The sequence below is a fragment of the Podarcis erhardii genome (genome assembly GCF_964252035.2).
Source record: "Podarcis erhardii genome assembly, chromosome: 9".
NCBI lineage: Eukaryota > Metazoa > Chordata > Lepidosauria > Squamata > Lacertidae > Podarcis > Podarcis erhardii.
Window position 1 is genome coordinate 68,162,124 of NC_138512.1, and position 16,841 is coordinate 68,178,964.

Below are 16,841 nucleotides of genomic sequence, written 5' to 3' on the forward strand. Positions count from 1 at the left end.
CCTCTTAAGTGAGATGGGCGCACAACCCTAGAGTCGGACACGACTGGCCTGTACGGGCAGGGGTACCTTTACCTTAAATACAGAGAGTGACAATTTGGGTTGTTTTTTTTAAAAGGAACTTCTTCCAAACTGAAAGCCTATTTATTTATTTAAAACCTGTTTGTCATCCTTTACAAAACAAGGAGGGAGCGTGTATCCTGTTTCAAACTATTCTGTGCAAAGTGATATTAAAAATCAAGAGAGAGAATGAAGATTCACATTTAAAAAAAAATTTTTTTTACTTGTACATAGTAGTTTGCAGTGAAAAATTCCTATTACTGAAGGAGAGAAACAAATACAAGTCAGGCAAGCTTATACATCAGTAGTGAAAAGTGTCCCTTCTCAGTGTGCCTCCATCCCGTAAATTTGGTTTCGATGGCATGCAGCTCCTCTAATCATAGATACATAATTTTGTAAAATTAATGCAAAAACCAATGTTTTTGAGAATACTAAAAAGTGGAAATTAATTAACACACAGGAAGGCAACAAACATAAAATAAATTAAAGGCATGAATAGAAGCTTCTTTCTATATACAAATATCCTCTGGGTTTTGTTTTGTTTTTTTTCTTTTAAGTTTACTGACGCCAACTGTACAAGCATTACAATTCCTAAGCAAAATAAAAATAAAAATGTACAAAGTCTTATTTTAATTTAAAAAAAAATGGGAAAGGAGATAGCTTAATATTGTCAGCTCCCCAGCAAGAGGAACCAACCCTTTGAAGCTGCAATATAACTCTAGTGAGTTGGAAATGAAAGCTTTCCGCTCCATTCCAAGCTCTAGAGTTTTGCTAGAATACAAGAAAGATGCACAGTGTTTTATTGGCAGAGACTGGAAGGCACTTCGTATCTTCTGTGAGATGCATAGCAATCATATGTCAAAGTCCATCCCAAGCGCTGGCCTTTCCAGGTAGTGTGGTCAAAGCGCACACATTTGCACGCATTGCATTCAGCACCGACTTCCTCTGACAAAAGCAGACGCTACTTTCCAATTTTCATCTGCAAGCATGAGACCAAATAACTCTCAGCCTATGCATTGTTTGCCTGCTAATCCGATTGCTAGCCATGATACATGATTGCAGGCTGGATAGTTTATAATTCCAGAAGGTCATGGGCTAATGACTCAGCCTCTGCTTAGTCTTTGGTTCCACTGAATAAAGCTGAGCTCATGGATATGCAGTTTAGCAGCCTTGGGCTACACTCGATACGTCTGTGCAGTATTGCTCTAAGGCTATGAAAGTGGACGTCACTGAGCTTTCATGATTTCATACGTAGCACCAGCGCAGGGACAGCTTGATCAAGAATTACGTGAGAAAGCCATTGCTAGCAGGGAGGGAGTAGACGGGGCAGAAAATTCAAAAGTGCAAGATCCAGGAATTCGTTGCAGCCGTGAGTAAATCTTCTGTTATGGGATGCAACCTTTTTTCCTCCAAATGTTTGCAGCTTCTCATGGTCCACATCAGGAAATATGGTTTTGCTGTAATTGGAACCTGCCATATGATTTTGTATCAGCTTGCTCATTGGCTTTGGTGAACTCAAGCTCTCCTTGCGCCAGTGCTGTTTTGGGGAGGAACTGTACTCCGTTCCTCAACAGTGAGGGATGCTCTAAATGTGATGCAACACATTTTGGGGGGTGGGGAGGATGACCCAGGCAGGGCTCTGGGCATTGAGGATTTTGTATGCTGCCTGCTTGGGAATTGCAGGTGGGCAGAACAGATCCTGCTTGAGATTTTCCCATCAGCCTCTCCCTGACCCCTTGGCCTGATCCAGCACGGTTCTCCTTCCATTCTTATTTCAACCGGCTTGCAGGCACCTGGGCACATGACATTAGCATGCCAAGTAGCCATTCCTTACAAACACACGATTCTAGCAGGCTGAAACTGCATACATGAGTGCTAGTGATCAGGTTCATACATGTCACTGAGCACGTGGAACCTTGCACCAGGAAGCTGAAAAATGCATACACACACGATCATGTTTAAATCACACCTGACAGGGCTTAACTACCAGCGCTAGGAGCTGTCCATTGCACAAAGAAGTTGTAGGAAACCTTTGAACCTCCAAACATTGACCTCCAACTCCCATCAGCCCCAGCAAGCATGGCCAATGGCCAGCGGTGGTGGGGGTTGTACAGCAACATCTGGAGGGCCATAGCAACCTCCTGGGAGTCCCCTACTTTTCTCTTCCACATTCCTGCAAAGACCAGCACTAGGTCAACGAGTAGGATTTTGTTGGATTGACTGCCCGTGCATATTGATCTTTAGTAGATATGCAAAGAGAAGAATATTTTTTGATTGCAACATAAAGGTTTCCATTACTCTGCGAAAGGAAGCCCTTGTCTGTGTAGAGGCACGCACAAACACAGAGCCCTTCTGACATGCCACAACAGGGAAATAAACACCTCACACTGGATTTTCTTAGGTTCTTTGCGTATGTCAGAACTGATTGTGTTGTTCAGCACTTTGGGAAGTTCTCCTGTAACCTAAGGCAGAAAGCTTTGCTTCAGACGCATAACATATATCTTAAATCTCCTTCACCACTAGATTCTAAAAGAGTGGATTGAAAAAACCAGCAGTTTTGATGAACCATTTACAAAGCTTTGTACAGAAATATACGAAATGGTCTTCCTGCCAATCTTCATATCATCTTGACAAGTTCTTTGCAGATTTCATTCCCCCCCCCCCCATGCATAGCTTGCAACAACAAGGTTTGTTGCTTGCTTTACTGGTGCTGAGCTTTCCATTCCCCCACCACCATATTCTCACAGTAAGAAAGTTACAGTCTAGTCCTTCCACATTGTGGCAACCTATGGTGTGTTCCTTCTCGGCTCCTGCACATCTTTTCATTCATACTTGTTTAAAAATCTTTGGAGAATGAAATGCATTGGCAGTGCAAAATGGGGTCAGGTGGGGAGAACTGTTAAGCAACAAAGTCAACGCAGGAGGTGTTGTTTTTTAAGATAAGGCTTCTTGGGTTGCAGGGGAGGGTGTTATCTGCAGGCGCAGGATTCCACTGTCATGTTTGGGTAGACTTTGAGTACCACGTTCTTGTTTTCATCGAAGAATAAGATGCTGAGAGACGACATCTTGTCTGGGACGCAGCAAGGCTCTGGAATCCCAGAGACCACACCCACAGCTCTCACAATGCTTTGGATAGTTGCATGGTTGGAGGGCTTCAAGGCCTGCAGAAGAGAAGAACAGCAGTTAACTGGGCTGGGAACACACAATGTTTAACTGATCCTTTACAACAGCACCACCATGAACAGATCTGCAGTGCTTTTATACCAGGTTTAATCGCCAAGGCTTCACTGAAAGAAGGATGGGTTTATTCCGATGCTTTAGCTTTGATTCCTGTTTTCGAATTTGTTGTTGGGGTTCTGGCATGAATATTTTGCCCTTACGGTTTGAACAGGGATCGCTCCGTATTTCAGGGTTGTTAGGATACATGGGTTTGTTAGCCACCTTGATTATCCTTTGAAAATAAGGCAGGTGTGTGTATATGAGTGTGTGTGTGTGTGTGTGTGTATTAAAATTCACTGTATGTTCTAATATCTCAGTTTGGTTTGGCATTATTTCAGGTTGATTAGAGATAAAGTAACTTGGAAGGCTTGCAGCTCCCAGTCCTACATGTTTACGGAGTTCAATGAGTTCCTCCAGCTACTATATGCCCCCTGCACATAGGTTAGCATTACTAATTAATTCTGCACATTACAGTTTATATAAGTGAAATAAATCCTCAATCAAGCCATCTGTACACCTTCCTTAACTGATCTGAAAACCAGCTCTGATAGAACAACTGGTTGGTGACCCAGGGCTTGAAATAGCTGCCATGTTGGATATTGCTTATCAAATGCAATTTACGAACCGTTTGCATGTCAAAATGCCACCTTTTGTATGTAGGATATCACTTATCAAATAAAATTCACAAACCACTGCATGCCATCCTTCCTCTTAAGAGCTCATGATGTAATAAACAGAGGCTGCCCAGTTTATACTTGACTTGCTCTGTATTGTCTATAAAAGGACAGGGGCTGAATGTGGCTCTCTCTGTTTGGCCCGTTGGACTCTCCTTAGGTAGGTAACAAACCCTCTTTCACCAGGTCACACCTCTCACCAGCCCAACATCGCGCCCGCCCAGTGTTTTTGTCTGGTTGGAATGTGTCCTCCAGCTCTGATAAAACTTTTTGGTTTCCTGGGGGATGGCGAGAGGTGTGTGAGCTCTGGGTAGATACTAGGCTACTGCAAAAAGGTAAAATTCACATGTAATTCTCTGCCCTCTTTTGCCTCTGACCCCACCAGTGGCCTAGTGTGAGCTGCCAGTGCCCGGGGCCATGCAGAGGGAGGGAAATGGACGGAGTACGCATGCCCACTCAACTGCCTAACAGAGTCTGCGTCACCCAGAAGATCGTAGCTGCAGAGATAAGAAAAGAGAAGCCGTTCCATTGTTTGGAGAGATCACTTCCTGGTTCACACAGAGAAGCCATTTTCAATGGAGCCCAGCGACAGAAGTGCAGAGCTATATTGAGGCAGCGCTGGGTGTTGAAATGTTGCATCCCTAGAAATTTAGTGCTCAGGGCAACTGTCTCTGTGCCCCCCCCCATTCTGCGCCATTGGCCTCACCCACTGCTGGCATGTGCCAACCACCCCTCCTGTGAAGGCTGCCTAGAAGGAAATGCACCCTTTGGGCAGAAAAATGTTTCTGCCTTGATCTGTTAAGACAAGTAAAGGTAAAGGTACCCCTGCCCGTACGGGCCAGTCTTGCCAGATTCTAGGGTTGCGCGCTCATCTCACTCTATAGGCCAGGAGCCAGCGCTGTCCGCAGACACTTCCGGGTCACGTGGCCAGCGTGACAAGCTGCATCTGGTGAGCCAGCGCAGCACACGGAATGCCGTTTACCTTCCCGCTGGTAAGCGGTCCCTATTTAATTACTTGCACCCGGAGGTGCTTTCGAACTGCTAGGTTGGCAGGCGCTGGGACTGAACGACGGGAGCACACCCCTCCGCGGGGATTCGAACCGCCGACCATGCGATCGGCAAGACCTAGGCGCTGAGGTTTTACCCACAGCGCCACCCGTGTCCCTTGATTTGTTAAGATAGTTTCCTGCAATTATTAGTAGCAACAAAGCGCATCTTGCCGAACATGCACATTAGCGGCCATGCCTATGCAAAATCAGGTTTCCTAACTGGATGTGGGAACATGCGTACAAATTGATGGTGCCCATATGGTTTTCCCGGAAGTGATGTATGGAAGTGAGAGCTGGACCACAATTAAGACTGGTCGCCAAATAATTATTGCTTTTGAGTTATGGTGCTGGAGGAGACTCTTGAGAGTCCCGTGGACTGCAAGAAGATCGCACCTATCCATTCTGAAGGAAATCTGCCCTGAGTGCTCACTGGAAGGACAGATCCTGAAGCTGAGTCTCCAATGCTTTGGCCACCTCAAGAGAAGAGAAGAGTCCCTGGGAAAGACCCTGATGTTGGGAAAGATGGAGGGCACAAGGAGAAGGGGACGACAGAGGATGAGATGGTTGGACACTGTTCTCAAAGCTACTAGCATGAGTTTGACCAAGCTGCGGGAGGCAGTGGAAGACAGGAGTGCCTGGCATGCTCTGGTCCATGGGGTCATGAAGAGTCAGACACGACTAAACAACAACAATATGTCCCCCCAGCTGACTCCAGTTACCAGAACTGCATGTTTGTAGCCCAGAAAGCAGCTTAGCTGGAATATGAGCCAGCTCTTCGGGAGGAAAGTGGGGACTGTATTCTGTCCCCTCTCTGTTCCTTCCGCATCAAACAGCTAATCCAGGCAGATTCCAGCTCCCCTTATCACGCTATGTACGGCTATCTCTGGCTGCTGCACATGCACTTCGTTGGATTTGGCCTCTCACTCCATTCAAGAGCATGCGGGTAAGATGTGTTTTTAATTTCAGTGCAAGATGCAATTTCCCTCCCGGTAATCTTTAAATTCCTCTCCAAAATGGAACATAATGCCAGCAGACCTCTCTCCCTTTCCATGGATGATTTGCTGAAATGGAAGGTGTAGCAGTTTATAAAGAGATCTCTGTTGCATCTATTAACACCCCAAAATGGGAAAAGGGTGTTCTTCAATGCGCTGCTGTTTGAGCCAGTCAATATCTTATGCAAGAATAATTTGCAATATATTGTTCTCTGTCTTTTGTTCCTCCCCCAGCCCCCAGTGTTCCTGTTAAAGGATGTAATCCATAAAATGTGGGGTGGAGTGGGGCAGGGAAGAGGAGGAGACCTTCGAGCCCATTGTCTGGATTTCTTTTCCAGAAACATTTCTAGAGGTCCCACGTCTTTAGAGTATGTACAAAATGAAGTCAGAAAACAGGAGAAGACTATTTTACTGCAGGCATACGAATTAGGACAGAGAAATGAAGGCTCTTATGCTATCCCTAGGCGTGTGCAGGAATTTTCTAAGGTCCTTTTGCTCTCACCGAATGCCAGGAACAAAAGGTTGCATTAGGGATCCATGAAATATCCATTGTGTCTTATGAGCTAAAAGGAATTGGAAACAGGTGCTCTGCTTATGTCAAGTCTATTTTATTAGGAACACTGGGAGGTTATGCTTCTCCAAAGTCAATTACAGTTTCTGAAAGGGTTTTTGAGTTTATTGTTCTGCTTTTGTGGTTTTATGCACAAAATAGCAATAAAGATGTTTGCTGGCCTGCGGTACCCTTCCTGCACGGTTGTGGTATTAGAGCAACTACTCTCCGGTTGACGCAGAGCCTTGCTTGGATGCGGTTTTCAGTTTAAATTTAAAACTCTTGGTTTTCCCTTCCAGGCACTGCACTAAGAAATATGAATGAACCTCTTGTTACTCAGAGCCAGCCTAGACATTCAACAGAATCAAGCTGTAAAGTTTTTCCTGGTCTTCAGGCTATAGTAAAAAGCATCTCAAGGAGGATTCCCCCTGCCCCCGCTGTTCATTTCCTATGTGCAGTTTTTATATGAACGTACAGTGCGGCACTTGAAGCAATACAGTGCAGTATAAGTGATGTCATTTGGTTCTCCAGAACTGGGAAACAGAGCCTGCCAATATGGTGTCCCACCGCCCCAGAGTTTGCTGAACTACAATTCCCATCATCCCTAGCAATTTGTGTTGCTGCCTGGGACCAATGAGAGTTGTCATCCAAAGCATCACATGGGCTACCCATCATGTAAACTGACCCACAGGGTCATACTAGATGTGACGGCTGCAGTTCTATGTGTTTAGACACAAAACTGCTCTCATCAAGTGTCTGAGCGAGGAGAAGGGAATCCTTCTGCCTGCCTGAAGCTTCTCTCCTGAGCTGCTGTTCTCCTCAGCTGAACTCTGACACTGGAAGTGGACTTAGTTATCCAAAAGGTTCTTTGGGAGCCATAAGCATTAGCCGGCCCAGAGAAAGTTGAGTTTCGTGCCTCCTCCTTGCTTTTAGAATCAGATTGCTTATCCATCCATTTGGTACATTTGTAGCATATATTTCCTTCAAAGTGTTCAAGATGGCATTACATTATTAATTGCAAAAATATTTGTACACAGGTGCTGGCCGATTTACGTGCATCCAACTGATGCTTGATCGCATGGCACCAAACCCAGAAGTGACTTGAAAACGTCATTAAAGGTAAAGGGACCCCTGACCATTAGGTCCAGTCGTGACCGACTCTGGGGTTGCGGCACTCATCTCACTTTATTGGCCGAGGGAGCCGACGTACAGCTTCCGGGTCATGTGGCCAGCATGACTAAGCCGCTTCTGGCGAACCAGAGCAGCGCACGGAAACGCTGTTTACTTTCCTGCCACTTTGCACTTTGACGTGCTTTCGAACTGCTAGGTTGGCAGGAACAGGGACCGAGCAACAAGAGCTCACCCCGTTGTGGGAATTCGAACCGCCGACCTTCTGATTGGCAAGTCACAGCGCCACCCATCATTAAAACGTCACTAAAAGTCACTAAAACGTCATTAAAAGTCACTAAACGCCATTAAAAGTCACTAAAAGGGTAGAACTGGGTGGGCCAGAACATTTTACACAGGCCCTGCCAGAACTGACACATGGGGATCCGGAACATAACCCCCTGCACAAAACAAGGATTGCCTGTATTGCTATACAGTGGTACCTCTGGTTACAAACTTAATTCGTTCCGGAGGTCCGTTCTTAACTCGAAACCGTTCTTAACATGAGGCATGCTTTTGCTAATGGGGCCTCCCACTGCCACTGCTGTGCGACTTCTGCTCGCATCCCGGGGCAAAGTTTGCAACCAGGAGCATCTACTTCCAGGTTAGTGGAACTCGTTACCCGAAGCGTTCGTAAGGAGGACGGTACATAACCCGAGGTTCTACTGTATAATAAAAAAATTGCAGTTTACAGCAATAAAAGCACACAACATATATTCTTCCCCATCATTTTATTCTGTGAGGCAGATAAGACTGAGGTGGCTGGCCATAGTCAGGGGAAAATAATAGCATTTATCTCTGTGGTATGTGTGTGTGTGTGATTTACAAAATAAAAATAAAAAAATGATGTGGGGGCTCCCATCTGTATTGGGGGCACTGCTGCTTTTTCTTCAAAACAAAAGTGGCAATTTTAGCATTCTTTTCGGAAAGTGTTAATAATGTTATGTGTACATTGACCCACGTAGCAATACACAGCAGCAACAGCTGTGGCGGCGGCAACAAAACTGACCAATGCAGGCTTGTAAATAGTGGCTTGCAGGATTGTCAGTGAGCAGTTAGGGAACATTTTGTAAATAAATAGTAAGACTTCCACTCGCCACCTTTTTATGATTGTTAATACAGGTGACTAATGCCGTGAGCTCAGACAGATGGGCTGGTGAAAACACTCATGGACTGGTAACATCTGACAATTTTATTTGCAAGACAGGACTAATATGTTTATCAGCTAAAGAAACAAGCCTGTTCTTACGAAAGATTGACAGAGAAACTGAGGGAAGTCGAAAACTGAAGAATGAGTGTTAAATAATGTGTTGATTGTATAAAATTGTTTGGAAAATGAATAAAAATTATTAAAAAAGAAAAAGAAACAAGCCTGTTCGCCACCTGGAACATTATATGGGAAAGGTAGGACAAAAATATTTTGAATAAATAGCTGCAACTAGTAAAATAAATAAATAGGCATAGGTATATTCTGAAGGCTCTTGGTTTCTAAACCTCATGCAGACCCCAGAGTCAGAGCAGCTACAACAGCAGCCTCTGCTCCCCAAATTGGAGATCAGCAAATTCTCCAATTACAGCCCCAGATTTACAGAAGCTACCCCAGTTTCTGATTTGATCTAAGAATGTTCTGCTTTTCCTTAGGACACCCCTATTTTCATTGGAGAAATGTTGGAGGGTATGGAATTATGTAACCCTCTGAGTCAAGGAGATAAGTAACTATGCAACCTTTAGAAGACAACTGGAGGCAGCCCTGTATGGGGAAATTTCTAGATGTTTTATTATGTTTTTATATACGTTGGAAGCCGCCCAGACTGGCTGGGGTGACCCAGTCAGATAGGCTGGGAGAATATATAGTAAAAATAGGATGTCTCTGTTTTCATTGGAGAAATGTTGGAGGGTAACCTATCCATTCTGAAGGAAATCAGCCCTGAGTGCTCACTGGAAGGACAGATCCTGAAGCTGAGGCTCCAATACTTTGGCCGCCTCATGAGAAGAGGAGACTCCCTGGAAAAGACCCTGATGTTGGGAAAGATGGAGGGCACAAGGAGAAGCAGACGAAAGAGGACGAGATGGTTGGACAGTGTTCTCGAAGCTACTAACATGAGTTTGACCAAACTGCGGGAGGCGGTGGAAGACAGGAGTGCCTGGCATGCTCTGGTCCATGGGATCACGAAGAGTTGGACACGACTAAACAACAACAACAATGCCTGAAGGGCAGAAACAAAAGTGGATGTGGCTCTTACCATTGCACCATAGGTTGCATTTCAGCCACACACAAAACCAGAGGGTTGCTGCGCACACCCAAACCTTCCATCCATGCAAACAAGAAGCATTGTCACAGGTCAATGACACATTCCATGCAGGAAAAAGCACTCCAGGAGGGTGTGACCTATAGGGATTCCCAAGAGCCATCTAGAGAGGCCTGCCACCCCCCCCCCCATGTTTGCCTCCTGGGCTTGAGGTTCTCCATCACCCCTGAGCTACAGAGTAGATAAGAAAGAGGAATTCCTTTCCAGAAGCAATTTTTCGTCCTAGCTTTCCCTCTGAGTAGCAATTCTTTATGTGTGGGACTGTTGGAATGCCCAGTCCTCTGCCTGCAGTACTTTTCGGCGCATATATTTGTGTCTGCATTAGAGCAGCTCAAGACTTTGCACAACAGCCACCATTTGTGTTGCGCAGGTGTTTCCTGTAGAAAACACATGAAGTGTAAAATAAAATAAAATAAAATGATGAGTGTCCTCAGACACCTACAGACATGTTTTTGGGAAGCTAGATGAAAGTAGGGCTGTTAAGACAGACAGAGTGGTAATGATTCAAATCCACATGGATTTCCCCTCTCCACCTCTCTGGTTTTATTATCTCCCCCAGCTCCCAGCTGGTCTGCATCTGGATATCCAGGATGCCTACCCGAGCGAGAGGGGGTTAATGGAAACACGGCAAGGAAGGGGAAAAGGAAGAAGTGTGAGTAGTTACAAAGGAGCAGAGGAAGCTGCCTTGTATCAAGTCACACCATTAGTCCATAGGAAGGGAGGAAGAATTTGGTTCAGTTCACATTTAAAGGCAACCCGGCTGAACTTGCACTTAAGATGGTGAGCCGTCTTGTGAAAAAAAAAAATACCGTATTTTTTGCTCTATAAGACGCACATTTTTCCTCCTAAAAAGTAAGGGGAAATGTGTGTGCATCTTATGGAGCGAATGCAGGCTGCACAGCTATCGCTGAAGCCAGAACAGCAAGAGGGATCACTGCGCATCAACCCCTCTTGCTGTTCTGGCTTCAGGGATAGCCACGCAAAGCCTCTTCAACAACATTTGATTCAGAACATTTTTTTTCCTTGTTTTCCTCCTCTAAGAACTAGGTGCGACTTATGGTCAGGTGCGTCTTATAGAGCGAAAAACACGGTAAGCAAACCAAGACGCAACAATCCTTCCCCGGTTTGCGCTTCTCTGAATTTTGCAATGCAGCTCTCCAGCCAAGTAATGTGTTCTATTGAAAAGCACATATTAAGGTGGATGCAAATGTATATATTAGTGAAAACGACATATGAAAGTGCATTATGTCAGGGAAAATATCACACAAAGGTGCATTAGATAAGGGATAATCACTTTGCAAAAATGTGAAGGAAAAGTCCTCATTGCTCAAGTAGGTTAGAGCATGGCACTGATAATGCCAAGGTTGCAGGTTTGATCCCCGTATGGGAGAGCTGTATATTCTTGCATTGCAGAGGGTTGGATTGGTGATCCTCAGGGTCCCCTCCAATTGTACAGTTCTATGGGAATTTTGCATTGCAAAATTCAGAGAAGTGCAAATTTCACAGGATGGCTGCACTTTGGAGAGCAAACCAAATGCAAACTGCATTTAATGTCTCTAAATGCCCTTGCCCCTGCTGCACATCTCTAGGCCCCATCCAGGCACTGAACAGAATCAGCCCTACTTATTTTCTACCCAGTGGATGCACCACGTACCTTTCCCCTAGTTCCCTTGAAAGGAAGAGGTCTACCAGAAGCAATCCTTTGAAATATTATATGGGGAAATGACAAAATCTTTTGTTTCACAAGTCTTTAGGGGACTCTAACATGACTTTTGTTTGCTGTTCTTCTGCTTAAATTTAGTTGTTACTGATGTTTTAATTTTTTTGTGGCTTTATACGCAGTAATCTTGGGGTGTTGTTTCAAATTGTAAGCAGCCTTAAGGGCTTTGTGAAAGGTCAAATGTTGGTGGAATAACAAAAAACAAAGGCCTGTTAGTAGCCAGAAACCCAAAAAATTAAAATAAAAGCACACCATTGTCATACGGCATCATCAGCAGAGGAGAATTCCTTCCCAGACCAAAGGCAACCATCTGCACACGCCGTTCCAGGCACAGGAACTGATGAAATAGGCAACTGAATCTTACTTCAACATTGGCAATGAGTGAGAGTCCTTTACTGCACTTGAGGGCCACAGGGTCAAGCACTCTGCTTTCCAGCACCTCATTGCTGCTCCCCAACATCAGCTGCCTGAATCGGTCACCTCACTCTGCCTAATGATAGGGCTGACATGGCCAGGGGCACCCAAGAGTTGTTAATAATAATAATAATAATAATAATAATAATAATATTTATACCCCGCACATCTGGCTGGGTTTCCTCAGCCACTTTGGGTGGCTCACAGAGTATGTAAAACATAATAAAGCATCAAACATTAAAACCTTCCCAATACAGAGCTGCCTTCAGATGTCTTCCAAAAGACCTTCGGGTAACGTAACATTTGGGTTGTGAACGCGGCAAACCCGGCATGTGCGCAGAAGTGGTCCTCTGGTTATGGAATTTCTGGGATACAGCTAGGCCTCCGGAACAGATCCCATTCATAACCGGAGGTACCATTGTAGTTCTTTATCTCCTTTGTCATCTGAAGGGAGGGCGTTCCACAGGGAGCGTGCCACTACTGAGAAGGCCCTCCGCCTGGTTCCCTGTATCCTTCCTGAAACCAGCAGAAGACCCTCAGAGGAGGACCTCAGTGTCCCGGCTGAGCGATGGGGATGAAGACGCCCCTTCAGTTAAAAGATTAGGTTGCTGCTTCTGAAGCTCTCCACACTGGCCTGCCTGGCTGCCATTCTCCTAGCGTAGGTTTTGTGGAAAGAGGCACGCAGCAAGAGGGGGTTAGGATGCCTGGATGAGCCACTACAAGATAGGTCTGAACTTCAGAAGAGCGCCAGTAATAACAATGGCATGGAAAAAGAGGATAGAGGAGTTTTTTTCTCCCTCTCTCACTAGAACTTGTGGAAACCCAACGAAACTGAAACAGAATGTTGAAAGGTTCAGGACAGGTGAAAGTAAGTATTTCTTCATATTATGCATAGTAAAAAAAGGTAAAGGGACCCCTGACCATTAGGTCCAGTCACGGATGACTCTGGGGTTGCGGCGCTCATCTCGTTTTATTGGCAGAGGGAGCCGGCGTACAGCTTCCGGGTCATGTGGCCAGCATGACTAAGCCACTTCTGGCGAACCAGAGCAGCGCATGGAAACGCCATTTACCTTCCCGCCAGAGCGGTACCTATTGATCTACTTGCAGTCTGACGTGCTTTCGAACTGCTAGGTTGGCAGGAGCAGGGACCGAGCAACGGGAGCTCACCCCGTGGCGGGGATTCGAACCGCCGACCTTCTGATTGGCCAACCCAAGGCTCTGTGGTTTAACCCACAGTGCCACCCGCATCCCTAAAATTCTGCATAGTATATCAATCTAATTAACAATAATAATTTATTTGTGCTTTTATCTTGTGAACCACACTGAGATCTTTTGATGAAGGCCAGTATATAAATGTTAACAACAACAACAACAACAATAGTTAAACTATAGAACTCTGTTCCACAGGAGCAGTGATGGCCAACAACGTGGGTAGCTTTAAAAGATGAACAGCCAATTCATGGAGGAAGAGGTGGCTATCAATAGCTACTAGTTACATTCCGAGACTGTAATGGTTCTGAATACCAGTTCCTGGAAACCACAGGAGGGAAGCGTGTTTCTGTGCTCAGGTCCTCACTTTGAGTTTCCCACAGGTTCCTGCACCATGGCATCCACCCATGGAATCCAGATAGTAGCTGAAACATCCCATGCCAATGGCGTTATTTTTTTCCTCCATCCTAGTGGAGCCTCGTGGCTTCGGGCACACTTCTCCCCAACCAAAGCACTTATTTTCCAGCACACCGAATTTTAGAAATGGGCTGCAACTTTTATAAAGCACTAAACACGGTTGTATTTTATTATTTTTTTTAGAAATGGGCATGAAGGGGATATTAGGGATGATTAACCAGGCGGTCACTAGTTCGCACATTATTATTACCCAATAAGCAATTTATAGCATATTTGAATTCTGTAAAAAAAGCCTGCTGTAATTCTCCCCTGTAACTTTATTTTTATATCTTTGTGTAAATCAGTTCTGGATTCTTACTTAGCCATTAGGAAGAGAGAGAGAGAGAGAGAGAGAGAGAGCCCTCTTACTTCATACTATGGTTTAATAACAATCAAGCTGGATTTTATTGACACTTTTAAGAAAGCCACGTGCAGTTTGTTAAAAGGATGGGGCTGCGTTTTTGTGCACTGTGTAGAGATAAAGCAAGATTTAAAATAAATATATATAGAGAGAGAGAGTCAGCCCTGAGTGCTCACTGGAAGGACAGATTGTGAAGCTGAGGCTCCAATACTTTGGCCACCTCGTGAGAAGAGAAGACTCCCTGGAAAAGACCCTGATGTTGGGAAAGATGGAGGGCACAAGGAGAAGGGGACGACAGAGGATGAGGTGGTTGGACAGTGTTCTCGAAGCTACCAGCATGAGTTTGACCAAACTGCGGGAGGCAGTGGAAGGCAGGAGTGCCTGGCATGCTCTGGTCTATGGGGTCACGAAGAGTCGGACATGACTAAATGACTAAACAAATATATATAGAGAGAGAGAGAAAAAAATACTGTACTGTACCTTTGGAATCGGGAACTGGCATTCACCTGAGCAATAATAAGCATCAAAAGATTTAGGGGAAATAATCCATTCGCTCCAGCCAATATCTGCAAAATCCACTTTGAGGTAGCGCCGTGTGCAGTATCTCGGCTCATTCCACTGCTTCCTTCTTGCCTTTTTCAGGGTCTGCTCATCGAACTGCAGCGTCTGGCTTTTCTGGTGGTTGTTCTTTCTCTGCTTCTTTTTGTTCTTTGCCCTCTCCGCCAGCCGGGGCTGCAGCGTTTTGTAGTGCTTCCTCTCCTCCCAACCTTCGTCTTCGCTGTACTGGTACTCGGCGCCCGGGAGCTCGTTGTTCTGCAGAGGCAGCAAGACGCTGGCAGAGCGCTTTTGCCGCCGTTCCCCCAGCCCGCGTTTCAAATGGCTGTCTAATTTGGGGAAGCTGGCTGGAAGCGGGCTCCAGTGCCCTTGCAAGCTGGAGACGACACTCTCAGGCTCCGAAATCGCAGAGTCATTCGCATAAACGAGAATGTACGGCTCGTAGCTGGGGTGCATGTTCTTCCAGGTGTGCCGGCCGACGGAGGCCATTTTGACTCCAATGAGCAGGTCGTTGTTTTGCTTTGCCTTGCTCAAGACTTGGGTAATGTTCTTCCACTGCCAAGAAAGGACGTCCCGGAAAGCAGTGGAGACGTTGATGGAGTAATGCCCCAGGGTCCGGGTTTGGTTTCCCGATGGAGGAAAACTCAACAACGAGAGGCTGATCTGCATGTCAGGCTTCCTGTGCCCATGGCGAGAGCAGCCCTTGATATGAGGGCAGTTATTGCTATTGTTCTGGAGATCCCCAACATAGTAATGCAACAGAGCAGACAAGATGTTTTCAGACTTGGTGAGGGAGGTTAGGTTAAAAACCCGAACTTCTTTGTTGCCAGGGATCCCTAGGAGAAGAGAAAAACATTTGTGTGAGGATAGAAAGGGTCAGGTAATCTGCCTGTGACTATCATACAAGTCAGTTTAACACAAAATTTCATTTTTAATTGCAACAGATATTCATTCATTTCCTTCAACAGGGCTGCCTTCAGGTGTCTTTTAAAGATAAGATAGCTGATAAGATAAGATGGGGATGAGATGGGAAGGACACACCAGATTTTGCTTTGCTACTTTCTTGGAACAAAAAGGAAAATGTTAAATATAGAGGTGGGAATTTAATAACTAACAAGCCTGAGCTTGCCTTTTCCTCCTCCCTCCCATACAGACAATCAAAATAGTACAGAGTGAAGACTCTCGTCCCTAGATAGTTTGGTCAGTGATCTAGCCCTTTTAGGATTTTAGCATACTTCAGGTGTAGGCTAGTAGCAAAATGGTCCTCTCTACCCAAGAGCCATTTGCATCATTGGTGCCGTGGCAATTGTTCAACTCCATGTAGAATTTAAACCAGATGGAAAAGGCAAGAAGACAGAATTGTTTTCTCCAGTTCTGTTCAGAGCACATTGTGGGAAAATGATGAAGTGAAACTCAAACAAGAGGGTCACATTCTAGTTTAAAAGCCATTCCACTGAAGATACCCAAAGCAGGTTTCTCGATGTTTTAAAAACTTGCTGCTCTTCATCAATAGATGTCACTGTTCTCCTGCATTTTCAGCTAGCAACTGTTAGGGAAACGCCTGCAAGCTGGTTCTCGGATGCTGTCACCACAGATGCTGTGATGTTACATTAGCTTTGATTTAGAAAAGGCAGAAAGAAACACATGCCTATAACTCTGGAAGAGAAGTGGGGGAAAAAATTTTTTCATGCAGCAGATACGCATGAAATCATGGACAGCGGCCCAAGTAGATAGCCTGACCCAGAAGCCAAACCACAAGACGAAGGCTGCTCTCACAAGCGATGCTCAAATTGCTTTTTTACACTTCCCATATTTGTAGCTCTAATGTAATGCCTGCGCAAACTGGAAAGCAAACTGGATTAAAAATAACTCTCTTCTGCTTTCAGCCCCGCATTAGCAGTGGTCACACAACTGACAAGTTCCAGGCCAAAGCAGCAAACCCAGGTACACTTGCTTGTCAGTCTCATGTAATGGGATTTAACATCCAAAGTTACCATTTAAGACTGGGCCATGGCTTGGGATTGCTGCTTCTTTTCAAAGCATCCCTTGATTTCAAAAACAGGGCCCAGAGATGTATTTTTTATTCAGTTACAGCCTCTTTGAGTGGTT

General features: G+C 45.2%; 1 protein-coding gene across 1 annotated transcript in view; it reads right to left on the reverse strand.

Moving 5' to 3' along the window:
* Nucleotides 1-253: 253 nt before the first annotated feature.
* The window catches only part of BMP3 (bone morphogenetic protein 3), a 36,716-nt gene continuing 20,128 nt past the window's right edge, over nt 254-16,841 (reverse strand). The window contains 2 exon segments of the mRNA XM_081877007.1: nt 254-3,218; nt 14,658-15,568. Of these exon segments, the coding sequence (XP_081733133.1) occupies nt 3,027-3,218; nt 14,658-15,568 (1,103 nt within the window). The 3' untranslated portion in view covers nt 254-3,026.